Source organism: Ixodes scapularis, unplaced genomic scaffold (assembly GCF_016920785.2).
Source record: "Ixodes scapularis isolate PalLabHiFi unplaced genomic scaffold, ASM1692078v2 PGA_scaffold4__175_contigs__length_147842914, whole genome shotgun sequence".
Lineage (NCBI taxonomy): Eukaryota > Metazoa > Arthropoda > Arachnida > Ixodida > Ixodidae > Ixodes > Ixodes scapularis.
In genome coordinates, this window is record NW_024609879.1 from 62395792 (window position 1) to 62421003 (window position 25212).

Genomic DNA, 25212 nt, shown 5'->3' on the forward strand with positions numbered 1-25212 from the left:
TCACGCCACTCACGGCCCTCACGCCACTCACCGCCCTCACGCCACTCACCGCCCTCACGCCACTCACCGCCCTCACGCCCCTCACCGCCCTTGCGGCACTCACACCCCTCACGCCCCTCACGCACTCATGACCATCACGCCACTCAGGCCAGCTTCAGATGGGGCGATTTCGCCCAGAAACTTTACGTCGCAACACCAGCAACACGGGCCGCCCGCGATCGCACGCAGCAACCAATTGCTGCAATTTGCCATCGTCATCATAAAATTTTATTTTTCTTGCACTATTTAGACAGAATTACGCGTTATAAACGTGTTTTTATGCATTTAAACCTCGTTAAGAATGCTAATGCACCTTTCTGAAACAGTTTATTTCCAAAAAACGATCGAGTTCAAACCAGAACCAAGTCTTTCGGTGTCATAATCACCGGCACGAGGTATCACGTGAAAATTTTGCGTCCCTGATTGGATGCAGCCGCTTCAAACGTATTCAAATTGCTCCGAGTTGCTTGCTTATTTCGAGCCGGACCCGATCTCAGCAATTCGTGTCGATCTAGGGAAAGCTGGAGAACAACCCGCCATTAACACCAAAATTGCTGAGAAAGATGCTCGATCTGAAGGGGTCTCACGCACTCACCGCCCTCATGGCCCTCATTGCCCTCACCGCCCTCACGGCCCTCACGGCCCTCACCGCCCTCATTGCCCTCATTGCCCTCACCGCCCTCACGGCCCTCACGGCCCTCACCGCCCTCACCGCCCTCACCACCCTCACCGCCCTCACGGCCCTCACGCACTCATAGCCCTCACGCCACTCACCGCCCTCACCGCCCTCACGGCCCTCACCGCCCTCACGGCCCTCACGGCCCTCACGGCCCTCACGGCCCTCACCGCCCTCACGGCCCTCACCGCCCTCACAGCCCTCACGGCCCTCACTCACCCTCACACTCATGAATTTTCCTGGTTCAGAAACTCACTCACCCTCACCTCACCTGTGAGGATGAGGGTGAGTGAGGGTGAGTGAGGGCCCTCATGAGTGAGGTTTGCCGAGGTATGGTCGTATTTGCTGTTAGTACGTAATGTCTTCAAACAGGACTGTGCGAATAGTTAGAAAAATGTATCCACTCACCAGCTCTGGTAGTAACCACAGTGGATAAATTCTTATTTATTCACTGAGCACCAGCTATATTGATATGTGCGGGCACCAGGGCACAGAGATAAATTTTTAATTATACACTGGGCGCCAGCGCACAGACGAGATTAATGAGGTGTACCCAAAGATTCCGGAGGTACTTGCTTTTCCCAAGAGCTCGGGAGAGGGGGGCTCCCGAGCTCCCCCGTAGTCGGCGCCTATGGCGTTTTCTACCTCTACGTTCTCCAACGTGAGGTCATTATCTTGATGAGCTTCGACATCTTCAGGATAAATGACTCAGTATCTTCCGCTGGGCCATAAGACCCTTCAATTTTTTTGCGGTAAAAAAAGATGCCTTTTAGCACCTCCTCATTGAAGAGACGGAGTGCTGGGCCAACCCTCAAAGTTTTAAAGCCGTTAGGTAAAAAAAAAATTGCTGATGTGAGGCCATAACCTTTAATTAACGTCACATTTTCACAGCCACTTCTCCAAGCCTTTCTAATGCAGTCAGCTTGCACAGGACCCTTTGGTGTGTCCAAACCAGTGTCTATAAAACCGATCTAGCAGATACTTTAGAGTGCAAAAAGTCCGAAAAAAAGAATTGTAGAGGACGACTGTCATGACTGCCTGCGTTACATGAAGCAGAGTCTCCCTGTCACTCCTTTTTATGTTGCGGGACGACGACTGACGCCGATCGAACTCGAGAGGGGCACGAAAAAGGGAACGTGCTTCTCTGCAAAATCGGTAGCCACTGTTGCAACCCGGCACGGGCCCCAGGAATTGAAGTTAGGGGGGGGGGGGGGGGGGGGGCTTCGGGAGGCATTGAGATTATGAGTCGTTGCGAATTAAAGGGTGCTTTCGGAAAAACAAGGGGGGAGTACATCCCCGTAGACGGGTGTAGGGAAATTACTGCCCCGACACAAAACACGTCCCGTCTCTCTTGTCCCGCCGTTGTCTACATCCCACTGAACGGCTACGATCACAATCCACTTCACCCAACCATTAAAAAAGAAAAAAAAAAAAAACTGCAGTAAAACAAGGCGACAACGCGAACCACGCGATCACAAGCAGTACGACCACACGGCAATCCGAGCGGGAAGGAGCACGCCTGTTACCCGCAGCGCCCCCTGGCGTCCTTGCGCGCCGTCATCGCTGCGCCGACCTCCTCCCTCCGTTGCTTCTCGGCGCGGACGACACACTGCCCAGTTCTAGTGCACCATAGCAGAGGGGTAGTGAGATCGGCGTCCTACACCGGCGCGGCATGCTCTATTTTGGCGTCGAGGCGGTCAGACGGCGTGGAACGCCGCCGGTCGCGTCGGTTACGCCACGACGCCAGACCTTTCCAGCGGCAGCCTCGAACGAAGCGATTTACAGCGCGTGTCCCTGGTTTTGAGAGTGCACGTCAGTGTTGCCCGACTGCGCTGAGCTGTGGAGTTTCCCGTCAGTGGGCCGTGGCAGCCTGCGTTGGCGCGATTCCGGACGCTGGTGGCGGCTGAATTGCCGCGTTTTCTTTTTTATCTTGTGTTCTGTGGCGAGCATATTTTATAGAGGTCTTTTAAGAAAGCAGTGCTCTATTTTTGGGAACAAAAACAAAGAAATGAGAGCTGTTTTGGTGAGTCCGTGCGCGACAGAACAAATGCAACTGGAATGTTTGTTTCATTTTATGTTCATTGTTTTACGGCACCGTACACTCAGCCGTGTCAATCTATAAATGTCAAAATATTTGACCACATAGGATATCGGTACTGCATGGATATTCCCCGCCCACAACATAAAATTCAATGAGTCTCATCACTGGAACAAAATATATATTGTACGTACCCCACGGTGCCGCGTTATCCGAACAGGATTTGAGAAAGGTCTCACACAACACAGCATATCCAATATACAGTGTCGACGATAGTCACTTCACGACGATCGGACGTAATCCGGCGTGTTTTGGGGAACATGTAGAAGAGAGCTCCTTTTTTTCACAGCTCCATAGCAAATGAACGAACATGCTTATTCCGTCGCCACACCCCGGACCCGACCCTATCAGCTAGTTTTTGCGAAGACCCGGAACACACCCTGGAAGGCTTTTTGGAGATTATTTCGACGGAAATAATCCTCCAAGCACGTCGAACTGCCTGCGTCGCGGGCTGCTTGACATTCGCTCTCTTCGTTCGTTTCCTGCGAAGGCCGAGCGGGCTACGAGCTCTGGTATTCCCTGGTTCTCACAGTGGAAGACAACACACAAAGGGTAAGCATCCTAAACAGGCGAATAAAATAAAAACTTCCAAGAAAAGCCGCCGAACTCCGAATGCAAAATGCAGGTGGGGAGTCACGCTGACCGGGTTTCCACAGCTCAGGCGGGTGCAAGAAATTTCTGGCTGATAGGGGTCGCTCGATTCGCAAAATGGCGGCGGCCAGAGCGCTCTTTTTGCAAAGGTATACACCAACTCAACTCTCCTACGTCACGCCGCGGTGGTGGCGCGCCGGACGCACTTCCGGTCTGGGGCGGTGGGCAGAAGTCGCCGTGCCAGACATGCATTCCTGTGTTCCTTTGGAAGAAACGAGACAAAAAACCTGCCTTCTCGTCAAAATGCTGCGATAGGGGCTTTACCAAGAGAGTCTAGAAAGGTTTGAAGATCAGTTTTCATGTGTTTTTGTACCCTCCGTTCGTCCGAGAACGTGGATAGTAGCCGTGAAAAGGGCAAACCAGACGCTGTGGAACTACGATGGCGTGTGCGGGCCACAATTTGTGGTCGCCAGATGTATTTGCTTTGTTCCAACATGAACGAGAGAAAACCCCCAAGTTGTCCGGACCACCCACGGGTTCAGTGCGTCTTCAAATTCACACGGCCGCCTGATCGTTCGAACTTTCGTCTGCTCCTTCAAAGTTGTCTGCTTTTTGTCGTCTGCTCGTTCAAACAAAAGCGGCCCGTAGACCAAACTTTGACCCGGTGATTGCAATAACAAGTAATTGCAGGCCTCAAAAGGCTTAAGTAGGCTCGGTGTAAACAGTAGATACAAGATGTTAATTATTGGTACCGGTGGCCATCACCTACTTGTTACGCTTGGTCTGTTCCCGCTTCCGATTTTCAGTATCGACGTCGATCATCGCCGCTACCTTTTACACTTTTGCAGCACGAGCGACGTCGCGACCGAAAATAGCTACAAGAATCTCATCATGGTTTTGGCGTCCATTCTGCAGCGTTCATACGAATGAATCGCCGCACGTCAAATAATTTACGGAAAGTTTAGCGGCGTAACGAGCCTTGATAATTTCGCTAAGGCGATTCAAGTGGTAAGACATTGCGATGAGGACGTAGAATCGACAACTCCAACGCGAAAAAGAGTATGCAGACTCACACAGACGCCGACAACGTGACATTCGAATGGTTTGTTAACGCGGGACGCGGTGCTTCTTGCCTCCATTGCGCGTGCGTTCCAACTGTCGTCTGCTCTTTCAAACTTGGCTGCTTTTTGTCGTCAGCTCGTTCAAACGACAGCGGCCCGTAAACCAAACGTTGACCCGGTAATTGCGATAAGCACTAAGTGCAGGCCTCAAAACACTTTTGAAGCTTGGTTGGGGTAAGTCGGCTAAGTGCAAACAGATACAAGAAGTTGTTGATCATTGTTACCAGTGGCCATCACCGACTTGTAATGCCCGATTCTACTTGCGGTTTTCAGTATCGATGTCCACCATCTCAGCTACGGTCCACGCTTTTGCAGTCCGAGCGACGTCGCGACTGAAAATAGTGAGCAGAAGCTCATCGTGGGAATCAGGCTTTAGCGCGATTCTGCGGAGCCCACGTGAAATGAATCGCCGCACGTCACATTATTCACGCAAAGTTTTGCCTCGATAGTTTTGCTGAAGCCGCTCAAGTAGTCAGATATTGTTAGGAGGACGTAGAATCAACAATTCCCGCGAAAAAGAGCATGGGGACTCCCACCGACGCCGACAACAACGCAATTCAATGGTTTGTTTATGGGCGACGGCGGGCTTCTTGCCCACCATCCACCGCGCATGCGCGGCGCCGGTGGCGTCCGCTAGGGGCGCTCCGGTTTGTTTGTAAACATGAGTTGGTGTATAGACCTTTCCAGAAAAAGCTCTCTGGCCGCCGCCATTTTGCGATCCGAGCGACCCCTATCAGCCAGAAATTTCTGCCACCTGCCTGAGCTGTGGAAACCCGGTCAGCGCGACTCCCCACCTGCATTGTGCATTCGGAGTTCGCCGGCTTTTCTTAAAAATTTTTACTTTCTTTGCCTGCTTAGGATACTTACCCTTTGTGTGTTATCTTCCACTGTGAGAACCAGGGACTACCAGGGATCGTACCCTGCTCGGCCTTCGCAAGAAACGAACGAAGAGAGCGAACGTCAAGCAGCCTGCGACACGGGCAGTTCGACGTGCTTGGAGGATTATTTCCGTTGAGATAATCTCCGAAATGCCTTCCCGGCTTGTGTTCCGGGTCTTCGCGAAAAATAGCTGATAGGGTCGGGTCCGAGGTGTGGGGACGGAAGAGAAACATTCGTTCATTTGCTTTGAAGCTGTGCAAAAAGCAGCTCCTTTCTACATGTGCCCAAAACACGCCGGATTCCGTCCGATCGTCGTGAAGTTACTATCGTCGACACTTTATTGGATATGCTGTGTTATTTGAGACCTTTCTCAAGTCTTTTTTGGGATAACGCGGCACCGTGGGGTACGTACAATATATGTTGTTCGATTGATGAGACTCGTTGATTTTTATGTTGTGGGTGGGGAATATGCATACAGTTGGAATATCGTGTGTGGTCAAATACTTTAGACGGTTAAAACCTTTGTAGATTGACACGGCTGAGTGTATGGTGCCGTAAAGAGATCAACATAAAATAGAACGAACATTCCAGTTGCATTTGTTCTGTCGCTCACGGACTCACCAAAGCAGCTTTCATTGCTTTGTTTTTGTTCCCAAAAATAATACAATGCATTCTTAAAAAAACGCCGAGAAATTCTATTCGCCATAGAACACAAAAGAAAAATAGAACACCTCAATTTAGCCTCCACCAGCGTCCGGAAGTGCGCCTACGCAGGCTGCCACAACCCACTGACGAGAAACTCCACAGCTCAGCGCAGTCGGGCAACACTGACCTACCCTCTCAAAACCAGGGACGCGCGCTGTAAATCGCTTCGTTCGAGACTGCCGCTGGAAAGGTCTATAGAGCGTCGGGTTTTCGCCGACGTGACGTCGCTGTGACGCGCTCGCACGCGCGCGCGCGTTACGTCGGAGTATAAAGGCTCTGTTATACTCCGACGTAACGCGCGCGCAAGCGAACGCTGGCCGAAGTCGGCTACGTCACGTCAGTCACGCCGCGCGCGTCAAAAAATTAGACCATTCCATTTAGCGCTCTCTGGGCGGCACCATTTTGTTCGACAGCAGCGCCCTCTCCACACATCCGGGAAGTTCAGCGGGTTCGGCCAAAGCCACCTAGAGGAGGAAAGCCTGGGGGCTCCCGCGATCACGTGGGTCTACGTCACCGCTACTCGGCCTACGGTTCGGCCGCGGTGTAGTTCCGTTCCGGCTCGGCAGATGGAGCCGGCTTGCTTCGGCGTCTTTCCAGAACGTTCCGCGGCTTCTTTCGGCGTGTTCGGAGACGCTTGGTTTTGTCTCGGCTGTTTTCTTTGTTTGTCTTGTTTTAAACGTCGCACAACTTGTGAGTGCTCTGCGTTTTGTGCGCGATGATCAAGTGCTCTTTCCGTCATGCCTGACAAATGCTGTGTGCCTCGGTGTAACGGTAATTACAAAACGGGGCCCAAAGTGCACGTGTTCGGACTCCCCAAAGATGAAGCGCTGCGGAGTGCCTGATAAACGCCATCCCCCGAGAAAACCTGATCGTTTCCCAGAGAACGAAGGTGAGGAATTCCCATTTCCAATTGTTTATCTCGCATTCGTAGTGGCATAGCGCCATTTGGACGGGCTAGCAATAGAAGGGTTGTGGGAATAGGCGATAACGGCGACGTGTAGCGCGTTTAGTGGTAAGTCGCTATTATTTATACGAAGGGTATATATCTTTATAGGTGTGCGAGCTCACTTCTCCGACGACGACGTTCTTCGGGAGGTGTCTCACGTCGCCGAAGTTACCGGGAGGACGGTGACTGCGCCGCTGTCTAGGGTGCGCCTTCGCCCAGGCGCAGTTCCATCGAAGTTCCCTGGCTGTCCAGATTATTTGTCGAAGCACCATGCGAGAAGAGAAGACCCGGACAGCAAGCGATTGCGTCAAGAGGCTTCTGCAATGGAAAGAGCGCTTGCAGAGTCGATCGATTCATTTCGCAATGAGGAAGAAGCGGACCGAATACTCAGCATAAAGGACTTGTCCGACCACTTGAAAAACGTAAAATCGGCATTCTGGCATGTTATTGAGGGCAATGGACACCTCACTCTGGTGCACATTGTTGAGACTGAGGCCCCTTGGATAAAATACTCGATCGTCGTGAAGCCTGACCTTACACTAACTCTACATTTTGCGAAGACTCAGGTCACAAGGTTGGGCTCCAACTTGCTCATACCAAGAATCGCAAACAGCAAGAGGGGAGTTGTAGAACTACTCGAAAGTGTCGAAAATTGGGACAACGATCTTGAGTCAAGCTCTGAAAGCTCGCACAACGATATCTGTGCCACGATTCGTTTTCTGCTTGACAAGCTGCCCGCAACGCAAAGCGAAGATCAAGCAGGGGTCATCCAACTGCTCGCCGAGCAACTGAAGCTGATTTCTTCCAAGAAAGAGCGAAGGCGTTATTCAGTGGATTTTATGGTGTTTGCATGCATTCTTTTCACAATATCGCCTCATGCATACCAGTACATCCGTAGCTCTGGAAGCATTGTTCTGCCACACCCTAGGACAATCCGATCGATATGCTCCTCGTTCGGAATGAGCCCTCAAAACGAGCAGCAAAGTTCAAGTTTTCTCAGCTACATGGCAAAGAGGATCTCTGACTTGAACGATGACCAACGCTATGTGACCTTGATGGTGGACGAGGTCCACATCAAACCGTTTTTTTGATTATAAAGGAGGTAGCATTGTCGGTGTCGCACTTAATTCCACAGAAGTAGCGAATAGTGCGTTCGTGTTTATGGTGCAAAGCATCAAGTGCCAATTTAAGGAAGTCGCTCACGTCGTACCCGTGCACGGAGCCAACGCCGAGTTTCTGCACAAGTTGCTTAGAGACGTGATTTGCGGGCTCGAGAAAATCGGGTACCGAGTGATGTGCGTCGTAACGGATAACAACGCAGTGAATCGAAAGGCTATGGCTCTCTTTAAGAGCTCGATGGACAGCCACGACATGCCTGGTACAACAACGCGCAACCAGGACACGCCTGACACAACGATGCGTCGTTCAAACGAGTTCTGCTACCCACATCCGTCTGATCCCAACAGGCCGCTGTTTTTTGTGATCGACACTGTACACATAATCAAGTGCATACGCAATAATTGGCTGAAGCAAGACGATCAATGCTTCTGGTTCCCCGAGCTTCATGCTGACACGGAAGGCCAGCGGCGCATGCTGTGTGCGTCGTTCAAAACCATCAAAGCTGCCTACGACTTGGAATGTGACCAACTGCTGCGCTATGGATACAAAGTGTCAAGGAAATCCCTTTGCCCGTCGAGTATTGAGAAGCAGAACGTGAAACTTGCTCTCCAGATATTTGACAGCTCTCTTCCCAGTGCCCTCCGTGCCATTGGAGAGAAACACAACCTGAAGTTTTTCAAGGAGACGGCCACTTTCATTGAGATTATAGTAACGTGGTGGAAAATTGTCAATGTAAAGACACCCGGCAAAGGAAGCAGGCTGAAAGATCGGTTCCAAGAACCTGTGCGCCCGGCTCCAGACGACGAGAAGGTAGATTTTCTCTACGACATTTTAGACTGGTTGGACGAATGGCAGAAAAATGCAAACAACTGCAAATTGACCGACAAAACTCATACCGCACTGCACCAGTCAACTTACGCGCTTCTCGAAATATGCAGGTACTGCTTCGAAGAACTCAACCTGTCCTACGTCCTCCTCGGGAAATTTCAGACGGACTGTTTAGAGGACCGCTTCGGAAGGTACCGGCGGCTGGCAGGTTCCCAATACCATATCTCAATACGACAGCTTTATGAAGGAGAAAACAAGCTTCGGCTGCAGAACACACTTGCACCGATTGGCAAAGCTTCTGAAACAGAGAGAGATGAAAAATGGGAGGAAATGCAAAAACGACGAGACGCGCCGCGCCCTAGCTACAACATAGTAGTAACAGAAGACTCCCTTTCAAAAATAAAAGACATCGTCCCCGTTCTAGCCTATGTGGCAGGATATGCGGTGTACGCGACGGTGAAGAAGCTAAAGTGCGAGAACTGCAAAAATGCCCTGACAACAGACCACACGATCACAGCCGCCACCGGCCATGAGCACTATCATCTCATCAAAGAGATTGACAGAGGAGGCCTTCTGTACCCAGCAATGACCGCAGTCAAAGCCGTCGCCCACAACTACGTTGTCGTGGAGGAAATGTCGAAGCGGGTGGACTTCTTAACGATGAGCAACCAACGCCAGCTGGTCACGGAGCTCACACTGGACTTGCTAGTCGACGAGGATTGCGACTTCGATGTGTGTGAAGAAGGACACACGAGTGAGGTCGTGCTGAAACATCTGTTGTGGTGCTCTACAAACATTCTACTAAAAAACTTTTGCCGCAAGCTCAACGACAAAGTTGTCGAAACGAACAACAAATCTAAGAAACGAAAACTGGCCACGTTAACAAAACAATGATGTGGATATTCTAGCATGCACAGTGACAACCGTTTTGTTCGAGATTTCTAACGCGCGAGTCAATAAACACGCGTTTGTGCCGAAAAACTGGAGTAATTGCTACCCTTGAGCGCTGCTCCGCGGCGCGCTTCGGCTTCGCCTAGGCCGACTAGCGTGACGTCACGCGCGGAGAGCCCCGGCCTTCCTCCTCTAGGTGGCTTTGGTTCGGCGGGGTAAAACGAGAGAGAGGGCACGCGCCAGACTCCACTAGCAGACGACAAACCGGGAGGTTGCCGTTCTCCATCTTTGGGCTGTATCGGCGGGCTCTACCGAACATCGAACTCTCGCTCGTGGTTGCCGTTGTGAAGTGGTTCGCGTTCTTAGAATAGTTGTGGCTACTCCAAAATCAGCCTATAGCTCCCTGTTGTTCTATTTCGGTAAATGATCAACTAGCATATATTTTTTCCGTTACTTAAATAGCAGTTGAGACAGCCGGCAGTACTACCCTCAACTACTGCGTGTATTACGGCAGGAGAGCACGTTTTATTTATTATTTCAGACTTCCACTCACGGTCGCTAAAGGCCTATACCAGTACGAACTTTTGTATAGTAAAAAAGGTACAGCAACCGGATTTTCTTTTCGCCAAAGAGACCGGCCAATCTGACACAGTTTTCCCTATTTTTCTTTTTTATTTGCACGCAGGTAACAACGCAATTGGACCCTGTGAGTCTTTTTATCTAGCATCGTATTACACGATAACTGGCATACCAATATCTGCGCGTCTGCGCTTGAAAGTTCCAAAATGACGCGATTTTAAACAGAGTTTGCACGCCAGCCGCACGCTAGCTACACCCCACTCGGCGGAGCGGAGGAGATGCGGGTGAGAGGGGGAGTGCATTTTTTTTCTCTTTTACCCTCTCTGCTATGACCCTAATGGAACGGTCCGGCGCATGCGCAGAACCTGGCCACGAGGGCGCGCTTCCTGCGAGAGTGCGCCATTTCCGGTTCCTTCTCGCGCTTCTTGAGCGCCAAGTTCGAGCGATGGCGTGGACGTACCTTGCCCGACGAAAACTCGCGCTTGCACTGTTGGTGCACCGCCTCTGCCGCAAGCGTAGGCGGTCAATGTACATACGGCACATCTTTGACAAGCGCGTGCCACGGTCTAGGGGGAATACCACCGCCTCGTCCAGGAGCTGCGAGAGAGGGACCCCGAATACCACTTCAAGTATTTCAGGTAACTGAATGCACGCTCAAAAGGGATATTGAACTTACGGCGATTTCGGTGTCATTAAAGTATTAAAAAATGATCGAGCTTGCGGCGTACTGTTTGGGAGCGCAAGCTTCCCGACGCGAAAAATACTGCGCGTTGTTTGCAGTATTATTTCTGTAAAGCTGATGAAGGCAAGGTGGGACGGAACGTCTAGCTCTAGCTGATGAAGCTAGACGTTCCGTTCAAAGCTCATGAGGGCAAGCCGAGACGGAACATATAGCTGATGAAGCCAAGCTTCATAAGCTAGACGTTCCGTTGGCAAGTCCGGGCTGATATCGGTTGCTCCCCCTTATATGGCAGCAGCCAACAATTGTGTTCAAGGGACAGTGTCGAGATCGTTTCGTTGTAGTGAAGTGGCTTACAAGAGTGCCTTCACCAGTGTCACGAGCTTTCAACTTTGAAATTCAGCAGAATGGGCAGGTTTGTTTCTTGTAAAAATATATTAGGGTTGTTTATAGTAGCAGTGTAAGCTGCCACGCTCAATCAAACAGCCATCCTGGGAACTTCCCTTCGCTTCCATATAAAACATAACAATAGGAGGAAACTCCATTATGACGTGCTTAGGCTGGTATGATGCCTAACCTCTGCTGAGGTTAGGCATCATACCATGCTAAAACTTCTGCTGAGGAATACCTGTTCATGTTGGGTCACTGTATCATTGTGTTCATGCAGGATGACCAAGGCATCATTTGATCGACTGTTGAGCTTTGTGTATCACCGATTCCTCCACGCACCAACCCACAGGAGGCCAATCTCCCCTGGAGAAAGGCTCGCAGTTACGTTGAGGTAAATAGGATCTGTTCGTCTTTCTAACAAAATTATTATGTTTGCAATACTTTATATATATATTGTGTAATACTGTACACTGATCACTGTTCATTCCCTTGCGAATAAACCTGAGGGGATACCAAAAGTCCTTTCACAAGCCCTGCTCCGGCTTTTAATGTATCACCTTCACATTCAACAGCATGGTAGAAAAATATTTTACAGCTTCACTGGCTTCATAACAATAACAAATCTGTTTTCAACACAGTTTTATAGAACATACCACACTTCTATCACAAAATCCTGCATCGCAAAAGCACGTCAGGTTGAGGTTAATATGTGAATATAATTTTTTTCTAGATTCCTGGCTACCGGAGGATCAATGCAGGATTTGGCCATGAGCTACAGAATGCACGCCTCGACGGTCTCTGGGATTCTGAGAGAAACCTTGCCGGCCATCCGGGACTGTCTGTCTCCTGTGGTACTGGAAAAGCCTACCACGTTGAAGTGGGAAAGAATACGGCAGGAGTTTTGTGCGAAGTGGAATTTCCCGAATGCCATCGGTAGCATTGACGGGAAGCACTTTTCTATTAAGTGCCCAGACAACAGTGGGTCAGATTGTTATAATTATAAAGGGTTTTATTCCTTGCTCCTGCTCGCTGTCGCAGACGCCAACTACAGGTTTACTCTAGTAGATGTAGGGGCACAGGGACGCATGTCAGATGGCTCTTTCTTCAGGGAAAGTGCCATCAGACGTCACTTTGAAGCCAACACTCTCGGGCTGCCCTCCGGTGTGTCTAGGTGGCCCGTCTGTTTACTCGGCGACGCTGCTTTTCCATTGAGCACGTACTTAATGCGCCCGTACCCAGGAAGGAGTCTCGATGACAACAAAAAGGTTTTCAATTACCGTCTTTCCAGGGCGCGCCGATGTGTCGAGAACGCTTTTGGCATTTTAGTCTCCAGGTGGCGTGTGTTCCTTGGAACTGTCGAAGGTGACGTCGAGCTTGTCACTGACATGATAAAGGCAGCAGTATGTTTGCATAACTTTCTCATGTCTGATAACGCATACTGTCCCAATGATTATGGCGACAGGCCACAGGGGCGGGCGGTGCAGGAAGGTCAGTGGAGGCAGACAGTGTCGCAAATTGGCACTTGCACTGCAGCGGCCGGACGCGCCCTGCTCAAGCAGCCGTAGACATGAGAGATGAGATCTCAGATTATTTCATGTCTGAAGAAGGCTCTCTGCCATGGCAGCTGGAAGTTGTTAGGCGCAGCTAATACGTGAACCTGTGTTAGCACTTTTCTTCGCAAACAGAATATAACACAATTTTCCACTTGCCTGCTCTAGACTGCTCTATCTGGGCATATGCCCAGATAGAGCAGTCTAGAGCAGGCAAGTGGAAAATTGTGTTATATTCTGCATCTGCCAGTCTTGTTAACAATTTGAGAGCGGCTTGTGCGCGTCCACATTTTTTTGCTTGGCTACTTGTGTCAGCCTTATTTGTTTGTGCTGGAAGTGTTCATTTTTGAACCTGATTTGTTTATTGTTTTCGCATGCATTTTTCCTGCTGCAGTGGTTAAATGGTAAAAGACATTCTATGTCAGCCAGTTCTCTTCTAGCCTAAAATGAAGGCGCTGCATGACTTCTATATAACGTTCTTCCTTTCCTTAAAAAAACAATAAATTTATAAAACACAATTTTTACTGCCTGGATACTACAGACATGTCTCAAAATAAATAGTCGTTGAAAAAAACGTTCTTTGCCACATATGTATGCCGCAAGACGCATTTTTTTCTCTATCTCTACAGAAACTATTCCCTTACAATGATGATTATAATTTAGGAGTGTACTCTATATACGCCATTACTCCGAAGAGTTTATTTTTTCTAAAGTTGAGGCTTGGACGAGTTGGTACATACTTCGGAAATTAAAAACAGCGCGGAAAGACGAGGACCAGACAAAGAAGTGACACGGACGTAGCGCTGCGGGAAGACGTAGCTCCCCGCGCTCCGGGAAGACGTGAGACGAGGGAGCAGAGTCGGAAATAGAGCACCATCTTAATCATCATCATTGTAATACGGTATAGTTTTACCATCGCCATCAAAACAAGAATTACACATCGCCACGTAAATAGTGGGCGCGATTATTTTTTTACTATTTCTTGTTTCGACGAGAATTTATTTTAAGACATGCCGGGCCTATCCGGGCAATAAACATGTTTCCTTGTAAGTTAAGTAACTCAGAATCAATTATTTTAGCTAGCCATTGCTTCGATGCCAGCCATTTGAAACACAAGTCTGTGAGATGTTGCCGGCTTTTGGTGCTGTTCGTGGGTCAGTCTGCAGAAGCAATTGATCATTTGTATTACCTTTGATAGACATCACGAGATTGTGAGAACTTATTATATATAAAAAAATTGCCTTGCCTTTCACTCTGTGCTATCTGTATTGCTTTTTTAAAGAATTATTTCGCATCGGATTGTGTGTTGCTTTATTCACTGTTCTGAGGCATTTGTGGCAAAAAGTTGCCTTCCCACCTAAGTTTTTGTGCTTAGGCAGACATTTTATTAAGTCTAGTAGGACTAAAAGTCAATGACTCGTGTTTTTACTTTTTATAGTGGTGTTTCCACTTGTGTGGCACAAGGTGTCGGGCGCTGAAAGTATTACGCACGGATCTTTTTTTTTTAATACTTTGTTCATAAAATTATTTTATTGGAGTTTGAGTCACGTCACTCCAAGTAGAAGCAAAAAAAATTAAAAAAAAAACACAGCAGCAGCCTCTTGCTTTGTTATAAAAACATACAGTAACGGAAGTAATTGCAGCATTTGTCAACTAATTAGTTGTCATATTCTGCAATGATGTCCATTATTCGTGCCTTGCACTTTGCTGCGTCAGGCCTAAACAACCTGTCCAGGCTCATACCATTGGACATGCCAAAAGCCTCATTTTCCGTCATTTTCTTGTCCAGCTGGTAGAGCAGCTGCTGCTCAAATTCGCCACTTTTTTTACGCTTTTTCGGAGCGCCTGACGACACCCCCGTCGTTGCACGCAGAGCGGGCTCATCACCATCATTATTTAGCTGTGATTGGCCCACTTCCATCTGCTCCAAATCAATGCAGTTGTCCTCAGAAGGCGACGGTGCGCCACTCTGGATCAAATGAAAAAGGTCTTCTGCCGCGACATCCCCGTCGGCGTCCATTGCTAGTGGTCTTTTGTCCAGGTTGCACGCCGTTCTACAGGAACAGAAACATAATCCACTTAGCAAGCAAAACCATTATCACATGAGCAAAATGCTTCACATATATTTGATATTTCGAAAGGAATAAAAAATGTCTTAATATGTTTATCAGGTTAGTAATCCCCGTGTCAGACGACGTTCTAAAGGTCCTTTTAAACTAAGCTCCTTTATAAAATCGGCCAACCTGCTCACGATGTTGAGTGCGCCCGTACCCTACGGCGTGCGCTGGTTTGCCGATTTTATACGGGAGCTTAGTGAAAAGGATCTTTAGAACGCCGTCTGACACTGGTATAAGACGTTCTCTTCCCCTGTCTTTCCTCTTCGACACCGTTTCCCTGCTTTTACAACAGTCTCGGGTTTTTCTACATTATGATCAACATCCACCAGCTTGCCTGCGCACTCACTGCTTTTTCACTGGTATAAGTTTTATTTCTGAATCACTGTAAAATTAGAGCTACGCTGTACCGCCCTAAATAAAGCAAGCACAATAAACAAAAATATTGCGCCTATCGACGCCATTTTATTTGTTTGTTTTTGTGTGTGAGGGAAGGGAAGAAACAAACGCACATAAACATTTTCATGACGGTGGTCTGTCCGCATTTTAAAGTACAAGTGAAGTATTTCTGCAGAACATCCGACCATATCCCTCAATTGGGAGATACGCGGTTTCGCATGTGTAAACTACCAGGAAGGTTGACTTCTGACCAATCAATCGGGGATAAATACTAACCAGCATTAAACGTGTTCATCAATTAACGCACAATGCTATGCATTATTCTGCACAGCGTGCCAAGCTTGCTTGAAGCCATGGGAAGTATTTTCACCTTTGTTTTGTTCGCTATTTTGGTTATGTGTGGCGATACCGGCGAACATATGAAGAAGGCAATGAAGGCGGACCGTTTCTTTTATTTATCTTCTTTACACACTCGAAAAAAACTCTCAGCAGTGCGGGGGGCTCGCTCAATGCAAAGCCTGCCTGTCTCAGCCGCGTTGTACACAGACGCGGCTGCGTCCAACGTGATTAAAGAATTCCATCCACTATTCCATCCAAGAGGTCATTGGTGTCGGACGTTCGCTACTGGTGCTATGCCCCCAGTGTTCGATCGAAAGAAATAAAGCGGCATTCTAGTACGTTTTTGCGATTTCACTGACGGTTCCGTAACTCTCGTCAGGCCTTTATTTATAATTCCCGAGAACAGGATTGTGACCAAAATGTGTAACTCAATCTACGACACGAGTCTGTTTCAACGCTTAAATTCCTCATACCACGCTCGACAATGGTTCAAAATCTCACTTTTTAGGACGGCCACAGTTTTTATAAAATTCCATGGCCTGCATGAATTCCCAGGTGTGCCTGGCGACGAACCCGCTGCCGCTTCGCTTCGTGAGTTCCAGGGCCCTGGTTTCACGCGTGAAGCGGTCACGCAGCCTCTTCCACAGTTTTTGGCAGTCTCCAACTGAAAATAAAAACAAATTCTCTGGTTTTGGGCAATCTGTCAAAAGCTCCACTAAGGTGCGAAAGCACAGTTGGCGCACGTCCAAGCCGGGCCCGCTCGCCGTTCACCAGCCGCCTCTTACGCGCACGCTTCTCTTCATCTCCACACCTTTTCTTTAAAACACATTGCATTCTTCTTTTTTTTTACAATCTATAAGCACAAGTGGATCGTGCAAAGCCGCTGCTCGCTCTCCCCCACCCCTCAACTACCACGACGGATTATCCCTAGCCAATAAGAAACTCCGTTGCGTATCCGCTCTCTCTTTTTATCCGACCACGACCGCTACGTTCACCACGAAAGGTCAGTGAAAGGTTTTTATATAAAGTTTCACCTTTCAAGCAAATCACAAAACATGATCGCGTCTGCTGCAGCAGCGGAACACAGCACTGCGATAAGCACAGACGCGATGTGCGGGGCAACGAAATAGCTTACCTGCGGGGAGACCGCACAGCTCCCGGATGGCCTCCCAAGCATTGTCTTTCCTGGCCGTGTCGCGGTATTCGAGCTTCCTCGTGTCGTAAACACATGGGTGAAGACGAACTCCCTCGATGAGCTTCTTCACGACCGAGTCGGATTCTTCGAACATGGCGGCACATGCGCTTCCCGCGTGAGGGCTGCCGGGAGCCAGCGCGTGATGCATCCTGGTCCGGCGCGGCCGGCGCGGCCGGCACGAAATACCGCATGCTCCATTTTGGCGTCGAGGCAGTCAGACGGCGTCGAACGCCGCCGGTCGCGTCGGTTACGACACGACGCCGGAGTATAGAGCGTCGGGTTTTCGCCGACGTGACGTCGCTGTGACGCGCTCGCACGCGCGCACGCGTTACGTCGGAGTATAACAGGGCCTTAACAGAGCCTTTACTATTTCAAAACCCAGTGCGCGATCTCAACAGCCCAGCACGTACGCGTTTCTCACTCTACAAAGAAAGGAAGCATGCGACATACGCGGAAAAACGCTGAAAAGAACACCGGCCAGAGGCCCTTCTTTAGAACGGTTCTCTTCTTGATACCGCCGCTTCAAATCGCCATGTTTAACTGTCACGTTCAGTCTAACACGTTCAGAGCTCCCTGCAGTCGCTGAACGGTCCACTCTCTTTTAGCCAAAGCTTGGCAGATCGCCACTAGACGCGCGCGGCCGCCGAAAGTGAAAAGGTAGAGCGGCAGACAAGAGCCATGTAACAGGCGCCCCGCTGCGGCGAGACGCCGAAACACACTTGTCCCGAGCGATGGAATGTCCGCTCGTGCTTGTCGCGCTCCTCGGCCTGCCGCTTCGTTTCTCGGCGGGTTTGAAAACCATGTTTTGGGTCCTCGCCACTGGAAAAGTTGTGAGCTGAATACACTCCCCGAGAAATGCTCTGTGCTACCAGATCCTCGCGCTCCAAATCTGCGACCGGGTACTCTATGGCTCCCTCATCGAACTGCCAGGCTTTGTGCTTGTGAGTATAGAGGAGGCTATGACTCTCCGCGTAGCAGACGCACCTCGTAGGCCTCGACGAATACCTGGTGGCGCGCCTGAGAAACGGGCTGGATAGCAAAATCTCGGTACTCAAAAAGCGTATATATAAAGCTTCTCATTATCATTGAATTTAGAGTGGTTCATCGGGAACAAAAATTTCACGAGAAAAAAAAAAAAGACTCGATGTATACCTAAGCACTTCTTATGAGTTGTGAATGCGAAAGCATGCAAAGCGCTCGTCCGCTCCCTTTTTCGTCTGCTGAGTACTTTTCGTCGCCGGTCAGCCCGCGTGCTCCCCTGGGCCGGTTTGCTCATCTTGCGGCCGCGGACGCGGCTGCGGCCAGGAGGGATTTTTACATCACGTGACCAGCTCCAGGGGGACAAGGAAGTACCTAGCGTCCCTGCCTAATGGCGGAGAGATCTGCATTGCTTCCAACAGAAAAGCCTAATTTCGCTCGCAGAAACTGATTGCAGGGACTTTCAACTGGAGTCTAATTGACCGCCCCTTTATACTGTAGGAGCGGCAGGTTAAGTTACAGCCAGGGAAGGCAAATAGGAGCTAAAATAAAGAAAAAACCTCACGAGATAAAAGCGGTAGCAGTATTTTTATATACCTCCGCCGGCGCCGCGCCTCCCGCCTTCTGTTGTGGTCGAGTAGAATAGCAGACGATCACGACCGAATGCAAAAATGAATCAGGCGTCGACCATCGCAAACCCTCTCTCTCATGCAGACACCTAAAATGACTTTGGATCAACAAATGGAATTAATTATAATTAATTCCATTTCTTGATCCAAGTTAGGCAGACATATGTCTGCCTAACTTTGCTAAAATTGCTTTGCTTTTTCATGTATATCGAGCTTAGACTCTGTGTCACAACTATTGCATATTGTTATTATCAGAAATACCATTCTCATTGGTACCCTCTGTGAATATGCCACAGCTCTTATGCGCTTTGATATTGGTCTGGTGAGTTTTCTAGGTCACAATTATTTGTAATGTCTTAATTAGCGACATGCATCCATACAATTCATCAATTTCGATTTTGGCTAAGTAGTTTAAATGCTTGTATTTAAAACTTATCTCGCTTAATTTATGTAGTATTGTTAGTTCCCTTGGGAAATATTTATTATCCGGCCCTTGAGGCTGCGACAGATACGCAATCCGGCCCCTGAGCCGAAACGTTTGGAGACTCCTGGGCTAAATAAGGTTACATTAGGCAAAAACCCCTCTTCTTATGCTTTTTTTTTTTTTTCATTTCAAACGTGTAGTTCAAAGTTACGTTATCTGTGGCTCCATGTATTAAGCGCGTTAGAATAAATGGGCCTCCTTCCCCCTGCTCTCGGAAATGAGGCCTTTGGGCTGCGACCCTCCTTAGCTATCTTTTCCCCTAATTCAGCGCCGGCTCCAAAAGCGGACAATGTGCTTTAATCAAAAACGCACGCACCAAATAAAACATATTAACTGGACACAAGACACAAAGCGAATAAAACGGAGGGTTCGTAGAGTTATTTCAGCTGCGTGTCGTCTGCTATTGGCGCAACCGGGCGGTAAGCTGACGTAGAGAGCCTGGAATGTACACCTCAAACCATGGGAGCGTTTGCAATTTAATGGCGGACGTCTCCGGCGGACATTGGTCGCACATGCCCATAGGCTGCAGTTTCGCGTGGCAAATAGAAACGCAGACGGAAAGGCTGAGATGCTCGCAGACGATCGACGCTTTCGGCACCTCCTCGCAGCTCGTATTGCAAGCTCGGCCCATAGACCAAGTGAACCCGATCGAGCAGTTGAAACCCTCGCTAATACAGACTCTCTCGTAGTAATAAATGCGTTTATGAAAAAGAAAGGGTGATTATGTCGTTGCCTGTTGGTTGATACCATCTAGCAAAATAGGGAGGGGGGAGGAGGTGGGAATTGGGAAGGGAATCAGATGTAGGAGTTGAGGCCTGAGGAGCGAATAAAACTGACCAGTGACGACAATTTGTTTTTCTGTGTGCGTTATTGATGCTTGGGCGGTCTGTGTTGCTTGAAGGCCTTACTTTTGGCGGTGATTCTGCGATGGCTCCCAGCCTTCCCTTCTCTGTGTCCTTGCAGTTCCAGACCAAATGCATACATGTGGCTTGTTGACCACACGCTTCGCAAGATGGGTCCAGACCGACGTCTTCGGGCGACGTTGGTTTGTGAAACCTGGCTTGCCACACCGGTGTAAAAGCAGTTTTAGTTCGAAGCCTTCGTACGCACACCCTCTCCCATCTCTAAAAACGAGAAGGGACAGGGAAATCGTCCGGAGGCAAGAGTGAGGCCAGTCTTAGCTTCCTGGCCCTTCGGTCCTCCTCTTCGGCCTCTTTGGGGTCTGGTGCCAGGTGTGGACTTCTTTCGAAGGAACAGATGTCGAGTTGTGAGTGTGAAAATATATGTAGTTTAACCCTCGCGGCATCTTAAGCTCTCTAGTTCCCTGGTATTCCGCAGTGGCCTGGGATCCATGCGATTTTTAAGACCCCGCCTTGAAGTCGAGACTCCTCGGCTTGAGACCTGATTTCCCGTACCGTTCGATTTTTGCTGCTTGCCTTGACGCACTCGTTCACTGCTGGTTTTAGTCGTTGAAAATGTGCAGGCTCTAAGGAGTTCTTTGGGTATTTTCTTCTACAGCCCAAAGGATTGCTAGAAGTGCTGCCGTCTTCGCACGAGGGGTTTTCTGTACGTTCTTACTTCTGGGCTCTCCGGAGTTTTCGGTGCACCACGCGATGCCGGTTCTTTCTTCCTCGCTTCTAGCGGCATCGTTGTAGATTATCATTGTATTTTCTTGCTTCTTGAGAAGCTCGATGAGCTCCAAATGTTGCTCACAGCGTTCCTACAGCCGGCTGGTTCAGTCCCTTCATTCTTTGCGGGGACTGACTTGAAATCTACCACTGCTTCATTTTCCCACGGATTTGGCGGGGGTACGTTTCTGGTCACTAGCAATGTTCTTACTCCTAGCTCTCGTAGAATGTTCCTCCCATGCTAGGTTTTTTTCTAGCCTGTTTCTTTGGCTAATTTACATCTCCGCTGCTATTTCTTTGCTTTGAAGTTGATCTGAGCTGCTTGGCGAAGGTCTTCTATTTGTGTTACTTTGGTAGACCAGTGATTATTCTCATGGCCGCCCTGTTTAGCACTTTATTTATTTTTTCTGCGCCTTTGTCAGTCTCAGTCACTCTCAGGTAGTTGTACCCGTAGACGGTTTTGGACAAAAGTAGAGCACTGACTATAGCCTCCGTAGAAGTTCTCCTTGCACTCCCCATCATTTGTTCGAGATGCACTTCAGAAGTTTCATGCCGCCTTTCCATTGCGTCGTTGGCTGTTTCAGCCAACTCGCGGCTCCCCCGTCCTGGTCAAAAGTGAGTCCCGGGACTCTAATGCCCAGCTGATACTGAATTTGAATTTCCTCCATGGCGGGTTTCATATTCAGCTTCGCTCTCACACGCTTGTGAACGATGTTCATAAATGTCGCCTTGTCTGTAGATACTTGCGAGTCCAGCCCTCGTGAGAAAAGCCAATGTGATGTCTCGAGATCACTGGGAGTTGGCTTGCTGCTCGGATGCAAAGCCAGCGGATGACCAGCTGGTAATGACATTCGCATATAAAGTAAACCGCACGCTTCGAACAACTTGAAGCTCAAATGCCAAATCGGCCATAGCCATATTGAAAAGCGTTGGTGAGATGACCGCGCGCTGTACGTGGTACGCCTACACAGTTTGTTTTGGATTCGTATGCACGCAATTGACGTAGCGTCCTTATTAACCCTTCTTGAGCTCGATTCGCGCGATTCGGGGCTAACTTTAATAAGATGTAGTCGAGGGTGGAACTTAGCTCGCCTGTTTTAAGGGACGAAAGTTCTTCCTTTTCCGAAGGAACATCGGTTCCAAGATCGTTCCTTCGGGAATATACCGACCGTTTTTTCTAAGAGAGTGTAAGAATGGGCCTTAACTCTTACTACCGCGTTAGCGCGTCACATATCATTCTGCGTTACTGTTCTTTTCTTCTTGTGTGTGCAGGTCTGCAATGCTGCTAGCGTTGGATTGAACTACAAGTTCGCGTTCGAGCACGCCGTCACGCTTGATTACACAGGTATGATAATAAATACAGGCCCCATGCTTGGCCCCCAAATAAGAAAGAGAGCGACATTAGTTTTCCGCTCTGTGGCGTACACTTTTGTTTCTTTATTTCGTGCTTTCTCGCAGTCCACACCATCACGATCTTCCCAATATAGTAGGCGGCATTTCCACACTTGGTCTAGTCCTAAATCAGAACGCACTCGAGGGCTAAAAGAGACGCAAACGCATACACACAGACCAAAAGTACATTGTCACGGCGCACTTTCTGTCAGCGACAAAGGACAAAACCAAAGAAAGATGCTGGAATCCGGTATACGTTACGCTACTGGCGTTATTTGATTGAGGCCGTCGGCTTTTTTAGATCGCTTTCGAAATCCACGTGCCGATTATTAGAACGTCGGAACCATGGCACAATGGCGGAACAACTGCATCGAGGAACGTGCAAGTCATTCGAATATATAGTGACCGTCGGGGCACGGCCAACCTTAAGAGCCGACGAGCCAATCAAACAGCGTCAAAAGTGTAACGTACATACATCACCGCTGCGCTCATCACCGTTTTCTGTGGGTGTGTGTTTTTTCAGTGCGCCGTGACGTTGAGGTATCTGTCCGCCATTGTGCTAGGATTCCACAGCTGCCAACAGAGGGCAGTATTTCGAAAGGGATCTATAGACCTTTGCTTCGTGGGTCGGGTTCTTTCGTGTCCTTCGACGGAAAACCATCGCGCGCGTTTTATCCCCGTTCGCGCCCACCTTATCATCTATCATGTGGATTTGACATTTGTTTCAATAAGAAAACCATAAAAGAAGCGTCAAAACCAGGTGATAGATTATAAGGCGCGCGAGAACGATGATAAGCCCGTAGCACTCCCCGTATGCGTCTCTCGGTAAAGTCTGCGGTTGCATAAGCTACCGCGGCAACGGCAGCGTACGAAGTATTTCACATATAAAAAAAGTTTTGGTACAATGCATTTACTTTGATTTCGTCAATCAATTGATATAAACCATTTTATTGTTTACAAACATGAACTGTACCTTGCGTCCCAAGCGACTTCTGGTCGCACCGTCTTTGCAAGCCTGTTGAGCTTGCTTATGTCACCAGTGCTAAAAAGCATAAATGCTACACGGACAACAAAGTTGGAGGTTTAACAAGAGCCTTCGACTGCACAATATTACATCTTGGAGGAGGCGAGTTGGTTTACAAGAACACTCGAAACATTTTAACAGATCTCGCACTCCGTCCTTTTGGCGTTCACCTGGAGAATTGGTGCTTAAACGTTTTATCGACATTTCAAGCAGCGTTGTCAAGGTGGCTTTTGTTCATTCATTTTATAAACCGGAAGTTCTCTGGGACGTCAAAGGCGGGAGCCTCACCTGGTGGCGTTTGCCGTAAAAAGGGTCAATAGTGCAGGGAGCAATCGTTGCAGGAGATACCGCAGCTTCGCTGTCCAACCATCTTCACAACGTAAATTGGGGCCTTAATTTTTTTTTTTTTTTTTTTTTGCATGTGGTTTATATTTGTGCTGTTTCATTTAAGGTGCAACCCCAGCCTTGGTTAGTGTGATTCTGAACCAACAGATTGCGGTGGGATCGCCTTCCAGACCTGTACATTAATGCGAGAAATCGTGTGTGTTGACGCTTCGATACAGTGGGGTATTTTTTGTATATCCTGAAATTGACATCCCTGGTCCTTCGCTTGTTTTTCTCTGCGCGAGCTTTCTTTGGAACGCGCACGGCTACGCCAGTTCTCGTCCAAGGGGGCCAGTTGCCTAGGCTACGAGCTCACGTCTCCAGCAAATGTGGTCAGAACAAAACGCGAAATACGTCCTGATCCAAATGACGAGACACATGCACAACAAAACAACCGACGCGTCGAAAAAATATAAAATTGCCTGTGAGCCGTTAGCACCCCGCGGGGATTTCGGGGGCCAATTACACATATTTTAGCGGCATCAGATTTATGTGACGGGCCGGCCCTTTTGTCGTGCATGTGTTTGTCTCTTTGTGGGTGTATCACTGGGTGTTTGACCCAGTGATACACACGCCGTCCGACTCTCTTTCGGACGGCACTTGTAGACGCGATTAGAGTGCCGTCGGATGGCACAGTAGACACAGCCTCATCTTATTTCCGTCGATGGGAAATCCCTTGCTGACGCCATAGTCTGCATTCGGCCTATCGTGGAAGACCGATCACAGCGGCGCTTTCGATCGCTCACGTCGCCAATAGGCCAATTTGACCCTCTACTGATTGTTCGATTGAGCCTAGATCAAACGGCAGTCGAATGCAACCGGCGGCGGCCGTGGGCCGGGTGAAATCCTTCAGGGCCGGATTGTGGCCGTAGGCCACTGACCCAGCAGACCAGGGTGATGGGCGCTCACTCGCTACAATTCGTACAAATATAGCGAGGGTGTAGGCGAGCCGGTGAAAATTAACCTCGTTGAATTACAACCTGAAACTGAGAAAGAGGAGAAACATTAAAACGAACAAAACAAAATAGGCAGGACGACGTTTCGAAAATTCAGACGTCGACCTGCCTGTTTTTTTTTTTTTCTGCCACGCTTTGAAGTTTCTCCTCTTCCAGTCTCAGCTTAATTCAACGTCGATAATTCGTACGTTTAACGGCCGCATACGACGACTCGGGCGAATGACTTAACGTTTCACACAGCTCTGACCAGTCTTGCCGACTTTTGATTCCAGACCGACCTTACGTGTACGCAATGTGCACGCTTCTGGCCATCAACCGAAGCATGAACGCCGTCGTCTGCCTGGTCTGGCTGTTTCTTCTGATCGCCGTGAGCAGAGCCCAGCAACTTTGTCCGCTGCTTCTATTGGACGCATACGTAAATCGTTAGCACGACCGTGCGAGAAAGACGTAGCTATTTAGTGTTCAATCGAGCGAGGACCGTTTTACGGCGCGTTCGTTAAGGAGTATTCACACGAGGGAGAAATCCCAAGGATTTCTCCCCGGCACGCGCGCATCACGAGACAAAAACGCGAGGCTTTTGCACATCGCAAAGCCTGACG

General features: G+C 49.0%; 1 protein-coding gene and 1 pseudogene across 1 annotated transcript; one reads left to right on the forward strand and one right to left on the reverse strand.

The window, feature by feature from the left end:
* The first annotated feature begins 7231 nt into the window (after nt 1-7231).
* On the forward strand, nt 7232-12254 carry LOC121837772 (annotated as a pseudogene).
* A 2494-nt stretch (nt 12255-14748) lies between these two features.
* Nucleotides 14749-20876, reverse strand: LOC121837773. Its single transcript, XM_042293579.1, has 4 exons — nt 20808-20876; nt 17079-17202; nt 16445-16607; nt 14749-15145 (listed from the first exon to the last, which is right to left on the reverse strand). The coding sequence occupies exons 1-4, from the start codon at nt 20874-20876 to the stop codon at nt 14749-14751; spliced, it is 753 nt and encodes a 250-aa protein (XP_042149513.1).
* Between the last annotated feature and the right edge of the window lie 4336 nt (nt 20877-25212).

Coding starts and splice junctions, on each gene's coding strand:
- LOC121837773 (XM_042293579.1), bottom strand. CDS start 20,876: ATGCCGCTAGAAGCGAGGAAGAAAGAACCGGCATCGCGTGGTGCACCG. Junction 16,608..17,078: donor GCTGTGCGGTCTCCCCGCAG/GTAAGCTATTTC, acceptor TTTTATTTTCAG/TTGGAGACTGCCAAAAACTG. Junction 15,146..16,444: donor AACTGTGGCCGTCCTAAAAA/GTGAGATTTTGA, acceptor CTGTTCCTGTAG/AACGGCGTGCAACCTGGACA.